The 22,774-nt window shown below is 34.4% G+C and overlaps 1 protein-coding gene across 2 annotated transcripts in view; it reads right to left on the reverse strand.

The window, feature by feature from the left end:
- The window catches only part of tead1a (TEA domain family member 1a), a 45,283-nt gene that overhangs the window by 10,980 nt on the left and 11,529 nt on the right, over positions 1-22,774 (reverse strand). For both annotated transcript variants that reach the window (XM_051884377.1, XM_051884376.1), the window contains 3 exons: positions 19,800-20,054; positions 3,149-3,213; positions 2,628-2,690 (listed from right to left, as the gene is read on the reverse strand). In XM_051884377.1, the coding sequence (XP_051740337.1) occupies positions 2,628-2,690; positions 3,149-3,213; positions 19,800-20,001 (330 nt within the window). In that variant the 5' untranslated portion in view covers positions 20,002-20,054. The remainder of the gene's footprint in view (positions 1-2,627; positions 2,691-3,148; positions 3,214-19,799; positions 20,055-22,774) is intronic.

Raw genomic sequence — 22,774 nt, forward strand, 5'->3', positions numbered from 1 at the left:
ATCTGCTACGCTACTGTGGCAGAGCAAGTACGGGATTTGCCTACTGCCGATACATACACGACACGCTGCTGTGAGCAAGTAAGACATGCTGCTGCTGTACAATACAGCGTACATGAATTACCTGTAGCAGATCTATACAGGTGGAGCTGGGGAAGGTGGAGGGTTTCTGAAAGCGCGCTGCACTGCTATGGCAAATGCTACTCATATATTTGAAGGTCGAGCACGCGAGCTCATTGGCTACTAATACAGCAGGAACCAATCAGCTTTGCCCTATAGATAACGATGTGATTACGAGCAGTTGAGTTAAAGTACATATTAGCCTGCGCTATCTAGAGTTTCATGACAGAACTTTGTATTAAGACCAGTGATATGCCCTCAAATGTTGCCGTAACTAGTATTTATAATAATATCTAGTGCCGTAACCCCTCCCTCTTGACATCTCTTCTCTGATGACGTTTACTGGCGCAAGGGCGGAGCAACCTGTCACTCACATGAGATCAACCAATAGCAAACCACAACCATCCAATCAATTCCCGATGGACAAAATCAAGTCTCATTCTACATTATTTCTTTTTCGAAAGGCCGTTTCACTCAGATGTAAGTCGAAAAGACGATCACAACTTCCGTTTTATGCCGACTTTCAGTATTGTCGATATGAAGTGGTCAGCAATATTTAGGTCTACAATGTATAAAAAAATGGCATTGAGCTGTCTAACCTTTACCCAGCATGCTTTATCGTTCTGCAATAGACAATGTTAGCACACTTGAACTTGTCAATATGTATTCATACAAGCAAATGTTGTGGATGGCAGAGTTGTGATCCTGAACTGTCATTCGCTGTTTAGCCACAAGAGGCCACAGCTGCTCAAAAGCGTGATCCTTTGACACCCCTCCTCCTTTACAGGTCAGACAATGACAACATCAGCCAACATGCCACGCATTATGTTGTAAATAGTACATTTTTAATTATTGTTATTTTAATAAAAGTATTGCTTTTTATGTATATATGGGATCAGTAAAAAAGAAATTAATACTTTTATTTAGCAAAGACACATTAAATTGATCAAAAGTAACAGTAAAAACGTATAATTCTACAAAAGATTTCAATTTAAAATGAATGCTGTTCTTTGTTTTCACAAAAATATTAAGCAGCACAACTGATTTCAACATTGATAATAATAAGAAATGCAGCAAATCAGCATATTAGAATGATTTCTGAAGGATCATGTGACACTGAAGACTGAAGAGTAATAATGTGGACAATTCGGCTTTGCATCACAGGAATAAATTACATTTTAAAATATATTAAAATAGAAAACATTATTTTATATTTTAGTAGTATTTCACTGTTTTAATGTATTTTTGATTAAATGCAACTTTGGTGAGCATAAGAGACTTATTTCCAAAAATATTGAAATATTTTTTATACATGCTAATTTTACATAATATATAATTTAAAAATATGATTTTAAAAATATTTGATTTATTATAAATATTTATTTCATATCATGGAACATGTGGGTCACTGGCCTACAACCCACAGTAATCCATATTAAATTAAATTAAATTAAATTGCATTACATTAAATTAAAGTAAATTAAATTAATACATTTGTTGATTTAAAAAAAAAAAGTATGGTTGAGGCATTTCACAATATTAAAAATTATATATTATGTAAAATTATTATGTATATAGATAATGAGTTTTTTCAATAAAATATATATATATATTTTAAATGCTTACCAAAGCAGCTTTTATTTGATAAAAAATACATTAAAACAGTAATATTTTGAAATGCCTCAACCACACAATTAATTATTTTTTTTATATCAACAATTTTTTTTTTTTTTTAATTTAATTTAAGCCTCAATAACCAACATTATTTTATTTAAATTAAATTAAATTTAAAAATAAATAAATAAATTTGTTGATTTAAAAAAAAATAATTAACTGTATGGTTGAGACATTTAACAATATTACTGTTTTATTGTATTTATTTATTTATTTATTTATTTATATATTTCAAATAAAAGCTGCCTTGGTAAGCATTCCAAAAAAAAAAAAAAATATTTTATTGAAAAGACTCATTATCTATATTCATAATAATTTTACATAATATATAATTTTTTAAACCACTTAATAATATGATTTAAAAATATTTCAGCATCATAGGTTATCAGGCTAAATAAGTGACCTGCAACTATGCATAGACAATTTTGGATTAGTTTGGATAGATATATTGTCATACACATAAATAATATCTAAAGGTGGGCACATCTGCCTTTGAGTTTCATGCTGCTTTTTAAATCATGCGCTTGTCCTTGAACAACTTTGCTCAAGCCAAGTATATCACACATCAGATATTTCGGCGTGTATGCGACGCCTGTCAAATTGCAGTTTCTTCCAAAGCAAACACACTTTTGTGTGTGAAACAGGAAGGAAACGGACAAACATGCAGAAGAAAAGAAGTTAGCCAGTTGACTGCATACTAAGCAGGGCAGTCACAAGCAGGAAATCTAGGTTACAGACAGCCAAACAGCATGGCACCCGCACACACACACACCATTCAGTACGGATATGGCCTGAGAAAATACACATATACACACAGAGACAAGACTGGCATGTACCTTTAGCTTGGAGTGAAATTCTCTGGATTTCCGCCGGGCAAGAACCTGGATATGACTGGAGACCTGGTCACACACACATAACAAACACAAAAGGAGCATTTTGTAACCATGGAGATGAAAGGCTCCCTGCCATTAGCAACAAAAACATGTACTTTAATTACAAACAGAACATCTAATACAACCTTTCACATCATTTGTTCAGGAACAAGGAAGAAGCATGCGATCAGCTATTTAATTAGTTAAGAATCCAGTTTTGAAGTCGAACTGACTTTACAGTAAAATTGTAAAGATTTGCAGTGAATTGAGAGCACAAAGCAACAGGTGTCCGCTCGGTGAAGAACGCTTCGGTAACTAAGGAAGGCAGTAAGCCAGCGAGACAACGTTTGTTTGAAGCTGTAAACAAAGCCTGGCTCGACACTGTCGGTCACTGTTGTGAATTTACTAATAAACTGTAGTTCAGCCTCGGTAACCAACATTATTTATTTCATGTCATGCTCAGAATTTGAAGCAGCTCCACTAACCTGCTTTCTCGTCCGTGTCTTTCCCGTTCTGAGTTTGATGTATCTGGCGATTAATTCGTTACGACCTGTAAGAGAAAAACAAAGAAATGCTTGTTTATGGACAACAAAATTATAACCAATATTTATATTTTAAAGCAATTATTTCAAACACAAACTAGGTCTTTTAATCGATTAAAGATTTAATTTTAATTTATTATTTTATTATTTTACATATTAACCACAATTAACTGCATATAACAAATTAATAAATATTGTCTTTGAATGTACAATATTGTGGCAGATTAATAAATCATTGAATAGACAAAAAAAAAAAAAAAATCTATATATTGTTTATTTTCATATTATTGAACATTAACCAGTCACTGGCCTACAACACACAGTAATCCATAAAAAAAAAAAAAAAAATTTAAATATAAAAAAATAAAATGAAATGAAATGAAATAAAAAAATAAAAAATAAATACAAAATTAAAAAATTAAAAATAAAATTAAATAAAATGAAATAAAATTAAAATATAAAAAATAAAAAATTAAATAAAATTAAATAAAATAAAATAAAATAAAAAATAAATTGAAAATATAAAAAAATTAAATTAAATGAAAAAAATAAAATTAAAATATAAAAAATTAAACAAATGAAATGAAATAAAATAAAAAATAAAATTAAAATATAAAAAATAAAATTAAATGAAATAAAATAAAAAATAAAATTAAAATATAAAAAATAAAAAATACTATTAAATGAAATAAAATTAAAAATAAAATTAAAATAAAAAATAAAATTAAATGAAATAAAATAAATATACAATTAAAATATAAAAAAATTAAAATTAAAATATAAAAAATAAAAAAATTAAATTAAATTAAATAAAAAATAAAAGTTATTTAAAAATAATTAATTGTACTGAATTAACATTTAACATGCAATTTGAATTACATGGTGAAGGCAAAGATTATCAGTGCATAACTTGTATATTCCTCATACAGTGCTATCATATTGACTTTAAGAAGACTTGAAATATGGAGCTTTGAAAGCTTTTAATGTGAATATGAACTACAGAACTTATAGTGCTGTTTGAAGTTTCACAGCCTCTGGTCACAATATACACTCTAAAAAATGCTGGGCTGTTTCAACCCGTGTTTGGGTCAAATATGGACAAAATATGGTTTATGTTTTTAAACCCAACGGTTTGGTTTGTCCATATTTGACCCACGCATGGGTTGAAACAACCCAGCATTTTTTTTGTCATTGTATGGAAACGAGCAGCGTGAACCTTCTTCAAAACATCTCCTTTTGTGTTTTATGAAAGAAAGATGTAATTCAGGTTTGGAATGACATGAAGGTGAGTGAATAGTTTCATTTTTGGGCAAACTATTCCTTTAAGGACAATATCTGATTGTCAGCCAACAAACAGCGTCAGGGTATTTTCTCCAGCTAGCCTTTACCCACCGTGCTTGCAGTGTAATCTCCTCTAACCCAGACCTGGGCCTCCCTATTCTTCCAAACACAAACATTCGTGTACACACACACTCACACTCACACACACGCTCTGTACACTCACAATGCGGGCATTCATGCACACTCCGCTCTCAGATCAAAGACTCTCCAAACGGCCAGCTGTAAGCATGCTTACTGCTGCATAATTCATTCTTTTCAGTCACTTGAAAACATGCTCAGCTGGACTTGGCAAACCCGCAAAACAACCTCCAGAGAGAAAGGCGACTTACAGGGACGGAGAAAGAGAGAGTGAGAGAGTCTGTCGACGAATGTTGAGTTTTTAGAGTCTCCCCCATGGAGTTTGGTAGACAAACCAAAGCATAAAATGATCAAAGAGACTGGTTTACTCTCGACAAGAGATAAGATAAACAACACTGTCAACTATCATTACAATAAATACTGAATGACAGCAGATTAGTCAACACTCCCTTACAAAACAGTACTGTGGTACAGTGACAACATAATAATAAAGAGAAGAAATATAGAAATATGTTTATTTTACATATATAATTATATTTTAATAAATGTTTATATATAATCATATATATTCATTTATTTATATAAATATATTATACATTTATAATTATATGTAATTATATAAATTAAAATAAATTATATATGGATATGTATGTAAAATAATAAATAAATAAATAAATATATATATATATTATTTATTCATTTTTTATTATACATACATATACATATATATTTGTTAATAAATAAAAATAAAAAATGTCTAAGTATATATATATATATATATATATATATATATATATATATATATATATATATACACACACACACTGTATATATATATATATACATACTTAGAGATATAGACATTTTTATTTATATATATTAGATTATATATTACTAATATATTAATAATGAACTAATTATATAAATATTAAATAATTTTTAAAAATTGCTTACGTATATAATTTAATTCAATATATTACATGTTATATTATTAATAAATTTACTATTATATGAATTATACAGAATTAAATTATAAATGATATATATTCTAATATATATGGCTGATATTATAAATATTATATTAATATATATTAATATTAATTATTTGATCAATAATATGAATTATTAATTGCAATAATATATATATAAATATATAGTTATATTATATTTATAATTATATGTAATTATATAAATTATAATAAATAACAAATATATATGTATATGTATATATAATAAATAATATATATATACATATACACACACACACACATAGAAATTTCTATTTATATATATTAGATTATATATTACTAATATATTAATACTGAATTTTTTAAATTATTACTTATGTATATACTTTAATTCGATAAATTATTTAAAATATTTAATGCAATAAATATATTCCATGTTATATTATTAATAAAATTACTATTATATGAATTATACAAAATTAAATTATAAATGATATATATTCTAATATATATGGCTGATGATCCACCAATACCAGGACGTCTGAATCTTCTGATGACTCAGACAACACTAAATGAAGTGGCGTTCTTATATGATTCATTCAGGTTTGGTTATGACTCTCTCAACACCAAGCCATTTAAAGTGAGTGTTAATTGTTATAAGCAAACGTAAAGCTGACCAAGAACAGTACAACATGTGGTTAAACGGTTGGACTAGAATTAGCCATAAAAAAAACCCAGTGAGGGGGTCGGGTGATATTCCTTTTTAGTGACGTTACAAAAGTATTGATTATGCTGGTGGAGGTTATGCCACAAAAGTCATTGAGGATGTGGTGGGTTAAAAGTCATTAAATTACAATATAAGCTTGATCAGCAGAAAGTAAAGCAGCCCTGAGGAACACCCACTGTTTGCAATTAAAGTGAGCTGATAAATGGACCTCACGTTGACGCAGGGTTAACCTCAGCGTATCTTCTAAGGGGAAGGATGGCGCCAAAAATGTGGCTCATCAATCATTGTGCATTGACAGCTTACTCTGTCTGCTGTCAGTTTCTTCCACCAAACTTAATGAAAGGCTGTGATATATGCAGTGATATTCAAACCTGAGTGCTTTCTTTTTCACTTTTCAGTAAAGCAACAGGTACAATGTCTTTAAGGTATAGTTCACCCGAAAATGACATTTGTCATCATTTACTCTCGTTCCAAACCTGTATAACTGCATGTTTCTTACATTTATGACTTCAGAAAACTTGGAATATAGTGCATGAGTTGTATAGACCACTTTTATGACTATTTTGCATCCTTTTTGAAACTACAAAATTATTGAAGCTTAAAAAAATAAAAAAGGTAACTGTGACTTTTTATCTCACAATTCTGACTTTTTTTCTCACAATTGTGAGTTATAAAGTCAGAAATGCGAGACAAAGTCAGAATTGTGAGTTATAAAGTCAGAATTTTGAGTTATAAAGTCAGATTTTTGAGTTATAAAGTCAGAATTGCATGATATAAAGTCAGAATTGTGAGTTATAAAGTCAGATTTTTGAGTTATAAAGTCAGAATTGCGTAATAAAAACTCACAATTGCAAGAAGTCAGAATTGTTACTATATCTCACAATTCTGACTTTATCTCGCAATTCTGACTTTATATCTCACAATTCTGACTTTATATCTCGCAATTCTGACTTTATATCACACAATTTGACTTTATATCACGCAATTCTGACTTTATATCTCACAATTCTGACTTTATAAATCGCAATTCTGACTTTATAAATCGCAATTCTGACTTTATATCTCGCAATTCTGATTTTATAACTCGCAATTCTGACTTTATATCACGCAATTTGACTTTATATCACGCAATTCTGACTTTATATCACGCAATTTGACTTTATATCTCACAATTCTGACTTTATATCACGCAATTCTGACTTTATATCTCGCAATTCTGGCTTCATATCTCGCAATTCTGACTTTATATCTCACAATTCTGACTTTATATCTCGCAATTCTGACTTTATAACTCGCAATTCTGACTTTATATCTCGCAATTCTGACTTTATATCTCGCAATTCTGACTTTATAACTCACAATTCTGACTTTATAACTTGCAATTCTGACTTTATAACTCACAATTCTGACTTTATATCACGCAATTCTGACTTTATATCACGCAATTCTGACTTTATATCACGCAATTTGACTTTATAACTCACAATTCTGACTTTATTTCACACAATTCTGACTTTATATCTCGCAATCCTGACTTTATATCTCGCAGTTGCAAGTTTAAATCTCACAATTGCTAGAAAAAAAGTCAGAATTTACTTTTTTTATTTTTTTTATTTAGTGGCGGACAAAAACTTTCATACAAAATTGCTCTTTCGTGTCCTGCAGGGAAAAAATTGGTTTGTAAAGTCATGAGTGTGAGTAAATGATGATTCATCATTTACATGTAATTATGTAATTGTCCTTATAAGGTTGTGATAATACAGTCAAATCACAAACATTGCAGCTTTAGCTCTTTGTTTTTATGAACTGCTTTTGACTTTGCTTAGCCAAACTGTTCTTTCTTCTGATAACACTAACTCAAGTCTCCATTCTGCAAGTGATCTCGTTTCCTTGCTGAGTCTGTCTGAAGAGAGTTTAGACTGCATGGGTCACTGAAGAGAAAGGGTGATGTCAGAAGCTGAGAGCGAGCCTGACGCGTGGCTCACATACTCTCTCTCTCTCTCTCTCGCACTCACGTTTATCATATAGCTGTCATCTTGTCAACTAAAATATCTCTCAGAAAAGTGGTGAAATTGGATCAAAGAATTTGCTTCACCTCACAAATCTTTGAAAAGCTTTGACCGTTTAAAATGACCCACAAGTATCGGGGTGTTGGCCCCTGGGTGTGTCGGTGACGGGCAGGGTAGAAACCCCAAATCTTTGAGACAATGGCTCCACTGCACTGCCAGGCCTGATGGATGACTCTGAGGACCCGAGCTGCCATTACAATCACAAAGGCCCGAACTAACGATACAAAAGACTTTCTGTAGGAGGTCCATGACTAAGGAATGACGAGTCTAAAGTGAGACTGCAATATTCATAGACGGTATCCATGGGCTTTATATAGAGATCAACAATTTACCTGTTGGTTTACATTATATCTTAAGCAACACAATACAATAATAAAAAACATAATTAAAATTAATGATATAATAATACTATTAATATAATATTTGTCATTTAAAACAATATTACAATCACAAAAACATGCTTGAAATAAAAGCATAAATAAATAAATTTTGCATGGAAATCTGAGAAGTATTTTTGAATATAAATCATGTTATTAAGAATTACGTATTTCTGTATTTTTGATTTTTGTCATTGTAGTTTTCTCATCAATTGTTCTTATATAAATAATATACAAATATAAAAATCTTAAAATAAAATAATAATAAAATACTAATAATTATATATATATATATATATATATATATATATATATATATACACACACACACACACACACACACAAGTTCAGGTTGGGTTTTATGAAAGGTTATAATAATAATAAATGATAACAATGACAACAACAATAATAGATGATTGTTATTATCATATAAATAAAAAAAATAAAATAAAAATACAATTAGATGACAATACAATTTAATATATATTATACAAATAATTATAATAATATAAATATGTATATACATTATTTATTATAAATGTATTTTTTATTATAAAACGATTTAATATTTAATAATTATGGTTTACTTTATATTTATTTAAATTACATCTTAAGTACATATTAAGTATTATATACTTAAGTACAACTGAAAACAAAAGTCTGTGATGGGTCACTTAACAATTATATGCATCATAATAATTCAATATTATTTGACAATTTCTGTAAAAACTTAAAATGCCTCAATCCTCAGCCTTCTCATCACCTCAGCCATTTAAATAAAAAATAAAAAAATCTTCAATGTTTGCACTTTACTCAACTACTAAGGTTGGAAAGAACTGAATTAAAATGCCTTTCAGAACAAATTCGATCAAAACTACACTATCCAAAGTGTCTTACAAGTATGATTCTGACTTGATTGACACTACATTGTCCAATCACACTAACAGACTAATCATCTACCTGCTCATTTAGCGCACAAGCATGCATGGTGAGGAACGACAAAATGCCATATGGATATAAGTAAAGGTCAGCCTCCAAAAGCAGATGGTGGTCTGAACAATCCCCTCTCTGGGAGTCAGTCAGCTTAGACTGATATGATCTGCAGGCTCAATGCAGGTGTTTCCCTGAGAGCAGGACCGAGGGGTGCGGCCAGCTTTTCCCCTGCCAGATAAAGCCATTCACACACACACACACACATACACACGCTTATGTGCACACACATGCCTGCTACCATCTGATTAGAGTTAGCCAGCTGTCCTCTGTGACGGGTAGAGCCCGTAACACGATGACACCCCTCCGTCCGCAAATCATTTTCAGAGGGAGGGTCTGAGAGGAAATTCAAGGCCAGATGGCAAGAGACCGTGACGGACAGTCTTTTCTTTTCCAGTGGACACAACCACCCCCCCTCTATACACACACACACCCCTCATCCCGCCAAAACTGCTATGATTATTTAGTGAAACCAAATCTGATAGGAAAGTCATGGACATGTTCAGATTGACCAAATTTGTGACCAAACTTGATAAACTCTCAAGTCAAACTTCATTTATAAAGCACATAAAAAAAATTACAAATTTAATACTAAAATTTTAAGCTTAAGACAAAAAGAAGGGGAAAAATGATATAATAAAAGTATAACATAATAATAATAATAATTTATATATGTATACATTTTTTATTTTAATTATATTATTATTATTATTATTATTATTATTATTATTATTAATATAACAAACTGTTTTAAAATTCAACCTAAACTTTCTTTGAAAAAATATACATAAAACATAAAATGTTTCTGGTCCTATTGTGTGCAATTCATCACGTTATTCCTTAGAAAAATAAATGTTTTTCTTTGTAATCTTACATAAAAATATAATATAATATAATATAACATAACATGCATCACAATGTCAAACAACTTTCTTCTTTGGATGACATCACAGAGGCTGCTCAAGTTTCAACCAATGAGGGCCAGAGGTTAAAATCCAGTCTTGCCTTAAATTTATTCTCTTTAAAATTTATTCTGCTTAAATACTTTACGTTATAAATGTAAAATGGGTTCTGAATGCATTTCACGGTCAAACACAAGGAAGTACAGGAATTAAGGAACCTTTCCTACTGCCTCTGCTAGTCTGGAGTCACAGTAAAGCGCTCACTGCAGTATGCTTGATGATAAAAGCCCTGAAAGTGTGAACATGTACAACAGTCTGGTACTGAAAGAGCTCTAGAATGCTGAAAGCTTCTCTTCCTGTGATAGCAAAGCCAAACTGGAAACACAGAGTGGAAGGAGTTGGTTTTGAGCTGTTTTCTTTAATGGGAGCAATTAAGCATGCTTCCTGTGTGTGCGAGGGAGAAAGTGTTTGTGTGTGTGTGTGTGTGTGTGTGTGTGTGTGTGTGTGTGTGTGTGTGTGTGTGTGCAAGTGTGCTTGTCCGACTGTGTCCTAACATGGTGCGCTGGCTGGAAACATCACACAAGCCTGCTGGAAATCACACATGGAAAATCCAAACAACCCCAAATGACCTCTTGCTCACTCGTACTCTATCTCAACTATTTCTCCTTCATTTGATAAAGTCACTGTCTGCAAACTTTACGAAAGGAGAGCTAAAAATGAAGCTTGTTTGTCTGCCAGGGTCAACTTGCCAACCAAAGGACTTTGAAAAGAAACTTAACAAAGGCACATAGACTGAGCGAATGTGTACTTCGATGTATTTATCACTCAGAATAAGATTTCAAAATAAGGTTTCAATTATACTATTTTAAAGAGCACTTTTGTATTTGCAGCAACATCACATAACATTTTGGAGTTGAAGTCTTGTTATGCGCAACTTTTTCTGCCCTCGCTACATGCTGTTTTACAGTAACTCCCAATGAACATTAAATCTAGGGCTGCACGATTAACCAAAATAAAACCAAAATCACGATATACGCATGTTTTTTTACATGCAAGGAGCTCATGATAGTGTTTTTAGTGTCTCAGAGCAGCTCGGTTTGCAGTAAATGCAGCTAAAAAAAAATATTATTATTATTATATATATTCAATGTTTTATTTTACAGAGAAATTTACAATAGTATTTTTTTTATTTTGTTCAATATTTTATTAATAATAATAATCAGTGTTGGGGAAAGTTACTTTGAAAAGTAATACATTGCAATATTGCGTTACTCCTTAAAAAAGTAATTAATTGCGTTAGTTACTTTTTATGGAAAGTAATGTGTTATGTTTTTCTTATCTGGGCTGGGCTGTTTGTTTTGTTTGTTTCTATAACAAAAAAAGTTCTATTTTTGGCAAATGTAAATATGGAAGGCCGTTTCCGCCACTAAATAAAAAAAATAAAAACAGTAATTGCGATTTTTTTTATCTTACAATTCTGACTTTTTTCTCACAATTCTGACTTTTTTTCTCACAATTGCGAGCTATAAAGTCACAATTCTGAGATATAAACTCGCAATTGCGTGATATAAAGTCAGAATTGCGAGATATAAACTCACAATTCTGATATAAACTCGCAATTGCGTGATATAAAGTCAGAATTGCGAGATATAAAAATCACAATTCTGAGATATAAACTCACAATTGTGTGAAACTTTTTTCTCGCAATTCAGACTTTTTTCACAATTGCGAGTTTATATCTCACAATTGTGAGGGAAAAAAAGTCAGAATTGCGAGAAAAAAAGTCAGAATTGTGACTTTATATTACGCAATTACGAGTTTATATCTCGCAATTCTGACTTTATAACTCGCAATTGTGAGAAAAAAGTCAGAATTCTGAGATATCGCAATTACTGTTTTTATTTTTTTTATTTAGTGGCGGAAATGGGCTTCCATATGTAAAGGCCTTTTATTTCACCAAAAGTGAAATGAATAAGCCTCAGGCTGAAGGAAATGCAAATTAACGCCTGTACAGTAGAGGGCGCAGTTCAAACAAACAAGTCTTTCAGCTGTGCTGCCATTCTGGATTAAAGAAGAATAGGATACAGGAGAAGAAGTAAATGAGTAAATGTCTGCTCAGATTTAGTCTAGAAATAGTCTAGAATAACCATCATGTTCACACAGCGCAAACAACGCCTCAGCACTTACTCCTGATTTCTCTTAACATGGCGAAAGGAGAGAGGATAATAGATAATAGTTGTACTCGATTTTTTACAGTTTTTTTATGGTTAAATGCAATTAGATTTTTCCCCCAAGTCTCATTTCGCTCATTTTATCGTTCATCAGTTGAAAACCATACATTTACTCGCTTAGAAAAGGAATAGAACACCAGTGCTCAATAAACTACATGATGTGAGGTGATATTCATGTTTTATAGCTTTGAAAAAGTATGTGACAACACATGAAAAATCAAGTGAAAATATTTCAAAAGACCAAAAAAAAAAAAAAAAAAAAAAAGATTTTCAGTGCAGAAAAGAATAAAATACACTAATAAGGAACAAAAGCTTTTTTACAGCTGCCACCAAGCAAAAATAACATGTATTATGCGGCTCAAGGACTCTCTGTAACATGATATCTGTGTCTGTTTCAATCACTCATCCGTCTCAAACAGTTAAGAGGTGTGAGGCTGAAGCATGCTGTGACCTGTCTTCTAACTGGCTCTCGGTGAGGTAACATCCAGGCCTCTCACACCTATCAAAGCCAAATGAGAACATTAATGCGGTTCACACAGGACTCATTTCTTGCGTCCATACGGTCTTCCGGGCATCCGTCCTTCCTTGCACGAAGCCCCTTTTTCAAATTCACACGCCTTCCCTTGAGAAACATGATTAAACTCTGTACCTCTGGGAAAGAAAACGGGCAAAATTACTCCTCTGCCCCATTTTATGCAACACAAAAGAAGCAAAGTGCAGGTTTAGAGTGGGAATATACATAGTTCTTTGGTAGACCTTCGAAAAGTAAAGACTTTTTTCAAACGGCCCACATCGAAGGACCTCCTCTGGAGCGCAATACAGCCCTGAACACAAAAGCAATGTCCTGTGTGTGATTTTACAAACACTTTTAGATACCACCTGCCTCCCACCTGAATCTCCTACCAGAATCCCTCCTTTTCCATCAAACCACATCTCACACTGACAAGCTTCCAGTTCCTTTATCATTATGTAAGAAAGTCTTTCTGTGTGACTCTAAACATACCCGTAGGTAGAGGTGTGGCGGGATTTTGTAAGGACTTAAAACATAATTGGCTATGTTAAGTAGAGTGAGTAAGCACTTTTGGGTGTATTACACCATTTTATCATTTTAAAATCAATTTATAAGGATTTTTAATCACTATGTCTAGTAGATAAAATCTAGCTGTGGAGCCGTGGTGCTCATGTGGGCAAAATGAGTTTGAATCTGGCTCACAACATTTCTCGTTCCTCAATTTACACCTCTCTTTTCTGGTCAACTTAACTGACCCATATTAGCGATGTGCAAAACCAATGGACTTCACTAATCTCAACAAATACAAAGTTCTGTCATGAAACTCTAGATGGCACAGCCTTTAACTCAATCTGCTCGTAATCACATCATTATCTATAGGACACAGCTGATTGGTTCCTGCTGTATCAGTAGCCAATGAGCTCGCGTGCTCAACCTTCAAATACATTGGTAGCATTTGCCTTAGCAGTGCTTTCAGAAACCCTCCACCTTCCCCAGCTCCACCTGTATAGATCTGCTATGGGTAATTCATGTACGTTATATTGTACAGCAGCAGCATCTCACACTTACTCACAGCAGTGTGTTGTGTATGCATTGGCAGTAGCAAATCCCGTACTTGCTCTGCAGCAGCAGCAACAGCATAGCAGATCTATTCCACCAAGACCAAACATATCAACGCTTTTCCACCGAAATTACCCGAAACAATTTGTCCCAGGAACTTTTTTCTCATGAACTTTGTTCCCCCCAGATCTGTTGCTGTCTGCCTTTCCATCGTGATCTGAAGTACCGTGAAGATTAAGTTCGGTGACGTAGAACTGCGCAAAACTTTCCAGTTCCAGCTGGATTTCGTCCTCCACATATAAGCTTAATAAAGCCTGAACCTCGTCGTCGTCGTCATGTCCCTGAAAGTTCCAGAACTTTGGAAAAGTACTACCTAGAGAGCAGGTACTTTCTGAGGGGGAAATTTTTACCAGGAACTTAATTTAGATCCTGGTTCCTGTGGTTGAAACACACCGACTACCACTCCAAAGTCCCTAGTAAAGTTCCTGCGGTGGAAACGCGGCTATTGTCACACCCATTACCATGGCAAACACTCCTAGAGTTGTCATGACAGAACTGACCATTATGACACTGTTAGTTCCTATAAATAAAAAGGCTAAAAAAAAAATCATTGTATTCAATGTATTCATTGACTTAAATCAATTTGTATGTTCATTGCTCGTCTTTCATCTTTGAAAAAAAAAGAAAAAATATCTTAAGAAAAGAGTGCCGGCTTGTTTTTACTTCGCCTTTTCGTGTACTTCTGCTGCTGGCAGAGACTCAACAGCATACTAGTTAGGCCAGAACAGAGTGACTAACTCCCATAACCACTAGTTTCCCCTGCGGAACGTAATGTAGCCCAAACTGGCACCGCAGTCTCGAAGCGGGTCTGTTATCCTATTGTTAAAGACACAGCTTTCCAATTTCCAATCCTCCGAGGCACGCATTATGTTCACAAAGCCCAACACTGCCTGAGCACACTAGTCTATTCATTATTTTACACTCACAATTTGCTATTATAAAATGCAGAAAGACATGGTGTTGTAAGGTAAAATTAATAACGTTTCAGGCTCTTTTTGCATGAATAGGGCTGCACACAAAATGTCCTTTAAATTAAATTAAATTAAAGGTATGTGTGCTTATATGTGCTTGCTGGGTTGCAACCAATTACGCTACTGAAATACCCGCCAAAGACTGAATAGCATAACTATTTTAGGCCTTATACATATGATAAACACCTTAGAGCAGATTTACAAATATTCCCAATCATGAAAGTCATAAAAACTTGTTGTTCTAACATCTAACAAGACATTTTCTAGCTATGCACTGCACATGAATAAATACTTAATGACATTTTCAAAATGAAAACAGGCATACAGAAGCAAATCAATGATAATACACTGTAGGTACTAAACTAAACTAACAACAGTAAATTATACTGTTTAGGGGTCAATATGAAAATATTTAATCACAGAATGGCCTTAAAAAGATACGATACTTTTCTCAAAGTATAGGTGGATATGGAATATAAATGACTTGAGAAATATTAATTGGCTGAGATTATGTTAAGTCCTCACAGTATATCCCCTAAGAAGTGAAACCACTGTGATTAGATCTTTCTTTCTTTGAACCCAGCGGGGGACTGTCAAATCTACTTATGGCATGTTTTCTCTGCCTAAAATAAGTACTAGCAAAGCAGAGCTGAATGGTTTATGATATCAGAGGCGCAGCACAGAGGGCACGCTAATTTTAAAACGTTGGGAAAAAAAAAAATCTTACGCAACAGCCAAAAAAAGACGTCTTTGAGGGGAAGGAAAATATTTGTTTTGTTCACCTGTGAAACCAACGGCAGCCGCCACAGCGTTACGTACCATCTTTAGCAGAAACTCTGATTCTTTGGCTTGACTCCAGTTTTTGTGCTTCCGTGAGGCTGTAAAAAGCCCCCTCAGGTAAACAGTGAGATAAGCTGAGCCACGACACGAGGAAAAAAAAAACTACATATTGTTTTGAAGTGAAAGGTGGTTGCTATAGGGATGGCTGCTAATTAACCACACGGCGCTTGCAAAGCTGAGAGCGGCAGGACTGGGGACCGTAATCTTGACTTGTATGAATCTGTGATGGGTACGCACAGATAAATGAAATCTCAAACAGTTGTTATGGACGATGAAATAATTAAGGTGGCATACAGCACAAGGCTAAGGAATGTTACACGGACACCAGCGTAGGAGGTGACAGGTTTGACCCAAGAAAAACCCCCCACGAACACCAGCCAATTTATTTAAAAGGACATGCCTGAAGGAAAAAATGACTGTGGCCATGGGAACAAACAGGTGTCTATCGAGAAGAAACTGTCCTTTTTAGAATCCATTTAGCATTGTGAAACTTTTCTAGTAAGGTCCAATTTGTTAACATTCATTTCTTACAGCATTTATTAATCTATGCTAATCTTCATGTTTACTCATAATACAGTTTTTACAACTTGACAAGTTAAAGTGTTAGTTCACCCAAAAATGAAAATTCAGTCATTTATTACTCACCCTCATGTCGTTCCACACCCATAAGACCTTCATTCATCTTCTGAACACAAATTAAGATATTTGTGAATGGCTCAGTGAGGCCTCCATTGACAGCAAGACAATAAACACTTTCAAATGCCCAGAAAGCTACTAAAGACATATTTAAAACAGTTCATGTGACTACAGTGGTTCAACCTTAATGTTATGAAGTGACAATGAAATACTCATGTTACTCATGTTTCATGTTATGAAATACTTTTTGTGTGCCAAAAAAACAAAATAACGACTTTATTCAACAATATCTAGGGATGGCCGATTTCAAAACACTGCTTCATGAAGCTTCGAAGCTTTACGAATCTTTTGTTTCGAATCAGTGGTTCGAAGCGTGTATCAAACTGCCAAAGTCACGTGAACTATTGAAGTTTCAAAACACTTATGACGTAACGAAGCCTCGTTTACTGAAATCACGTGACTTTCACGCTCTGAACCACTGATTCGAAACAAAAGATTCGTAAAGCTTCTAAGCTTCACGAAGCAGTGTTTTGAAATCACCCATCCCTAGATATTGTTGAATAAAGTCGTTATTTGTTTTTTTTGGCGCACAAAAAGTATTCTCGTCGTTTCATAACATTAAGATCGAACCACTGTAGTCACATCAACTGTTTTAAATACATCTTTAGTAGCTTTCTGGGCATCTGAAAGTGTTAATTATCTTGCTGGCAATAGAGGCCTCACTGAGCCATCGGATTTCATCAAAAATATCTTAATTTGTGTTCCGAAGATGAACGAAGGTCTTACAGGTTTGGAACGACATGAAGGTGAGTAATTGATGATAGAATTTTCATTTTTGGGTGAACTAACCCTTTAAAAATGTATTTGTATACGTAGAAATTAACATTAACCTAGATTACCATATTTACTGGAAAATAAGTTACACCAGGTCAAAATATAATTTTTAGTTAATGAATTAGGTAATGTTAAAAAATGTAACTGTATACTAAAGTGTTACCAAGATTTCAAAAGGACAAGGTCAAGGTCATGGGTTCGATTCCCAAGGAATGTATGACTTAAACACCTTGAATCCAATGTAAGTCACTTTGGAAAAAAGTGTGCGCCAATTGCATAAATGTATATGTTTTAAAAGGATAGAAAATTGGAAAAAGGCAGGAATTGGCAAGTTGGAAAAAAAAAAAAAAAAAAAACAGTGGCTTTATGATTTATAAACTTGTCCACCTTTTCCATCATGCATCCAGGTTTAACAACTGTTTGGTTTCCGAGTTGTTCCTAATAAAATCAGCTGGATACAAGTACAAGCAGAGTAAGGAGGCTTCATTGTGGACAAGGCCAAGAGCATGTTTAATATCCTAAGAGAAAAGAAAAGCAGTATTCCCTCTTTCCATGACATCACCCCAGCCGGGAGTTTGAGGGAGGCGTTGGAGGAGGGGGTGGCTTTGGGGAATGAGGTGGGGGGGGATTGGGAGCGCAGCTGGTGTCAGCCGCACGACCATCTGCTCCTAACTAATGGTTCACGCTGACTTTACAACAGAACCCAGGACAGCCAACCCGCTCCACCGCCTGGCCCGCTGGAGTCCCGTTTTCCAGTTTCAGAGGCCCGACGGACCTCATCGTCTCACCCTGAGGACAAACAACTAACAACTTCCCTGAGAACTTTCTGATGAGCGCTTTCCCTGCCAACCTCAACAAACAACACACGATTGCATGCAGTCAAAACAACCCCCAACGGCAGTCATAACGCCACATAGCCAGTCAAAATACTGAGATTGAGAAAGAGGTCTGTTTGTAAATTGTCTTAAAGGATTAGTTCACTTCAGAATTAAAATTTCCTGATACGTTACTCACCCCTATGTCAGCCAAGATGTTTATGTCTTTCTTTCATCAGTCGAAAAGAAATTAAGCTTTTTGAGGAAAACATTCCAGGATTTTTCTCCATATAGTGGACGTCAACGGGGTACGACGGGTTGAAAATCCAAATTGCAGTTTCAGTGCAGCTTCAAAGAGCTCTACACGATCCCAGCTGAGGAATAAGGGTCTTGTCTAGCGAAACGATTGGTCATAAACCACAAATGCACGTCTTACTCTAGTTCTGAGATGCACTACGCATTACGTAATCACGTTGAAAAGGTCACGTGTGACGTAGGCAGAAGTGCCAATCCAGTGTCTACAAAGTGAACATGCAGACTAAGTCAAACGCCCTTTACAATAAAAGGTAAAACAACGATGTCAGAAGATTTTGAAGTTGGAGGAGAAAATGAGATGGAGTTTTTCGCCCTACCGCGGTACTTCCGCTTATGTCACGTGTGACCTTTCTAACATGACTACGTCATGTGTGGCACATCACAGAGCAGTGCAAGACGAGCATTTGTGGTTAAAAAGTAAAAAGTAAACTTTTTTTTATTTTTTATAAAATGACAGATCATTTCGCTAGATAAGACCCTTATTCCTCGGCTGGGATCGTGTAGAGCTCTTTGAAGCTGCATTGAAACCGCAATTTGGACCTTCAACCCGTTGGTAACTGTTGAAGTCCACTATATGGAGAAAAATCCTGGAATGTTTTCCTCAAAAACCTTAATTTCTTTTCATCTGAAGAAAGAAAGACATAAACATCTTGGATGACACGGGGGTGAGTAAATTATCAGGAAATTTTAACTAATCCTTTAAGATGTATAAAGCTCAACATATTAAAGGTGTATTCCCACTAGAGCATTTAAAGCCACTTCCAGTCAATGTGACGTCACATTTGGGCTCATTTGGTCGGTTCAATCCATACTTAGAAACGGTGATCTGGTTCATGTGAACTCCAGATTGTTGCAGCTTTTTTGACTCACCATACATTTTCCCTTCATCAGACAGGATGATTTTCCGTCGGCCGCAGGGTGGGTAGATGGCCAGGGCCTCCTGGAAGCTCTGCTCAATGTCAGGGCTCCACACACCCTCTGCATCGTTGTCCATGGGCTTATCGGCCGAGTCGCTCATCCTCTCGATATCCTCCCCGGCACTTTCACTGCCACTCCAGCTGCTGGGATCCATGGCAACGGCTGGGATCTCGGAGCCCGAGCCTGGAGAACTTTAGCTGCACTGACCTGGGAAGACCAACCACAAAAAAACAAAAAAAACAAAACAAATGATTGATCTGTTCAACTTTCTGCAAGAGCTAATTTAAGTCTCTGACAACACAACAATTCAAGCAGGGGTAAACAGGAAGAAAATGTGATTGGCATATTCATTTACAATGTTATTTCTTATGGTACTCCAAAATACTTTAAAGATAATGCGACCATTACGCAATTCAAAAACATGGTAATTGAGTTAGCATTTCTCTTCCAGGAAAACAGACCAAATATATTGATGACTCATCCTGCACTACAAAGATTTTGTCCAATCAGATGCTCTCTAGAATGAGACTGTTGGCTACTGACTTCAAACTTACTGTTAAAAGTGTAACTATATGTCAATGCAGGAAAGAAAACTGGGCCTGTTAAACAACGTCACTGTGTTTTTAAAAATGGCCTGTTTACAACTTCACACAGCAAATCTATTTGTGGTTTGGTAATGAATGCTGAACACATTAAATACAATTAAAACATTCTCTCATCACCCATAAAAAACATCAACCCAAAAGATCAACACATGATTGAAAACCCATGAAGGAAATGAGAAAACACATAAGCCACGCCAATTTAGGAATGGCACTTAGGCTAAACCAAAACAGCTGCTGTCTTAGAAGGGAACACTTACAAGCTGGCAATGATGTCAGGCCAGCTTTTACATTTGTGGTAGAAGATTGCTGAATGACAAATGTTTATCCCATAGCTTAAGAGAGAGTGATTAACCCAAATCACATGCAACACTCCTCCGAGTCACTGTTTAGCACCACACATTACATTTCATGTTAAAGGAAACTGGTTGCGCAAAATCTCTGTGGCTAATCGCAATCTCATTATAAACATTACACTACAAATCAAGGAAAGACTGCAACAATCTGGCAAATAAAAAAACATCATGCCCTTGTGCAGCCAACTGCTCACATAAACAGCCAAGAGCGCTACAAAATCAAACATGTGTGTGCGTATGACTTTAAGGTAAACCATGAATTGTTAAAACAATACAAATCTCAACTGAACGATCACACAGAGTGATTGCTAACTACAAAACTTGTGTTTTCAAGTCATGTCTGGCCTAGCGGCTACGCTAACTGGGGAACTGCCCAGTGAAAACAGTACTGCCTATTGTAGAATGACTAGCATGTGTTTCCTGTCAAATTTGAGCAGGCTGCACTTCACAATGTGTTAATGTGTACAAAGTGTTGGATCCTTGTGAAAAACCCTTCAGCATACTTTTTTCTTTTTTTAAATAGTACTTATTACAGAAATAATATACTTTAAAAGAATATGTAATGTAATGTTTTCGGTCTATTAATTGCTTGTTATTTGCAACTGAACGAAAATGTATTAAATGTAATAAATCGATCAGTGTTTATTTTGAAGTACTTCACACATCAAAATAAGTGTACTACTTTAAAGCAGGATAAAAGATTATTAAAAAATAAAAACATTTCATCTGACATTAAAAGTAGTAAGTAGTAGTAATTATATTTAACTTTACTTAAAAGTAATAAACTGTCATCTATTGTAGATCTCCATTTGGAGAGCTAAATGTGTGACTGGGTCTCTCACTAACACTTTGCAGTTGTAACTGACTGTTTTGTATATGTGTGTGTACACTAAATGCTGACATTGCAAAAAAAGCTAGTCGTACCGCTGAGAGAGAGTGATAAAATTTGTGCATGCTGCAAACTGCTAAATGCTTGGGCTCTTAAACATCATCTTCCTGACTTGGAGATGAACTCAACTGTAATCACTTCCAGCACAGTCATGTGTGCACTTTTGGCTTAGCCCACAATTACACTGCAATCTGTAGTTTTCCACTTCTGGCACATCATGGAAACACTTACCGAATACTGTATTTGTACATTCAGTGTACTATATCTGAGTTTGTACTTCGTATATCGCATGTGAAGGTTTTGCTTCATGCAATCTTGTGCATTACCAGCCGACCGAACCATAAGTACACGCTATAATTACTTGTATGGCAATATCTTGGATATCTGAGAGATTCTACATGAGTTTTGAATTAGCATCAACAAAAACAGGCTGGTGGTTTGGACGGTTGAAGATTAAAGAGAGCCTGAGTGTGATGGTTTAATCGGAGAGCGAGAGAGGCGGCTCTCGACACACCACACATTCTCCCTGTAATTTACAAGACTTCACACTTCAAAAGAGAAAGAAACTCAGTGTAAAAGAAAGGGTAAAGAAACTAAAAAAAAATAAATAACCTGTTTTACTAGTCTATCAGGGATGTGTGATGTCAGTCAACCAATGGATTAAGTACTTGATTAGCGTTCACACAGCGTTCAACTAACTCTTAAGTTTTAATAACTGTTCTACATGTCCACATCACAGATATAATGATAACGACACAGAAGAATATCGTTGGAATCACTTTCAGAATGACTTTTTGTTTTCCAGCTGATGAACGATTAAAAACCATTGACAGCCAATCAGAATCCACATGAACGCATTTTATCGTCCGTTCATGTGGACGCTAATATAGTTATCTTTATGGGTATCATACTTGGTGTGAACGGCCTTTAGAGTTTGAGTTTAATTAGAATTCTAAAAAAAGTTGTGTCTTTTAATTTATCCACTTTAAATTGGCCTTTTGGTCACAGTTTTTGCATTAAATTTTTTTGGCCTTTTGGTCACAGTTTTTGCGTTACATTTTTTTGGCCTTTTGGTCACAG

Source organism: Ctenopharyngodon idella, chromosome 24 (assembly GCF_019924925.1).
Source record: "Ctenopharyngodon idella isolate HZGC_01 chromosome 24, HZGC01, whole genome shotgun sequence".
NCBI classification, from domain to species: Eukaryota; Metazoa; Chordata; class Actinopteri; order Cypriniformes; family Xenocyprididae; genus Ctenopharyngodon; species Ctenopharyngodon idella.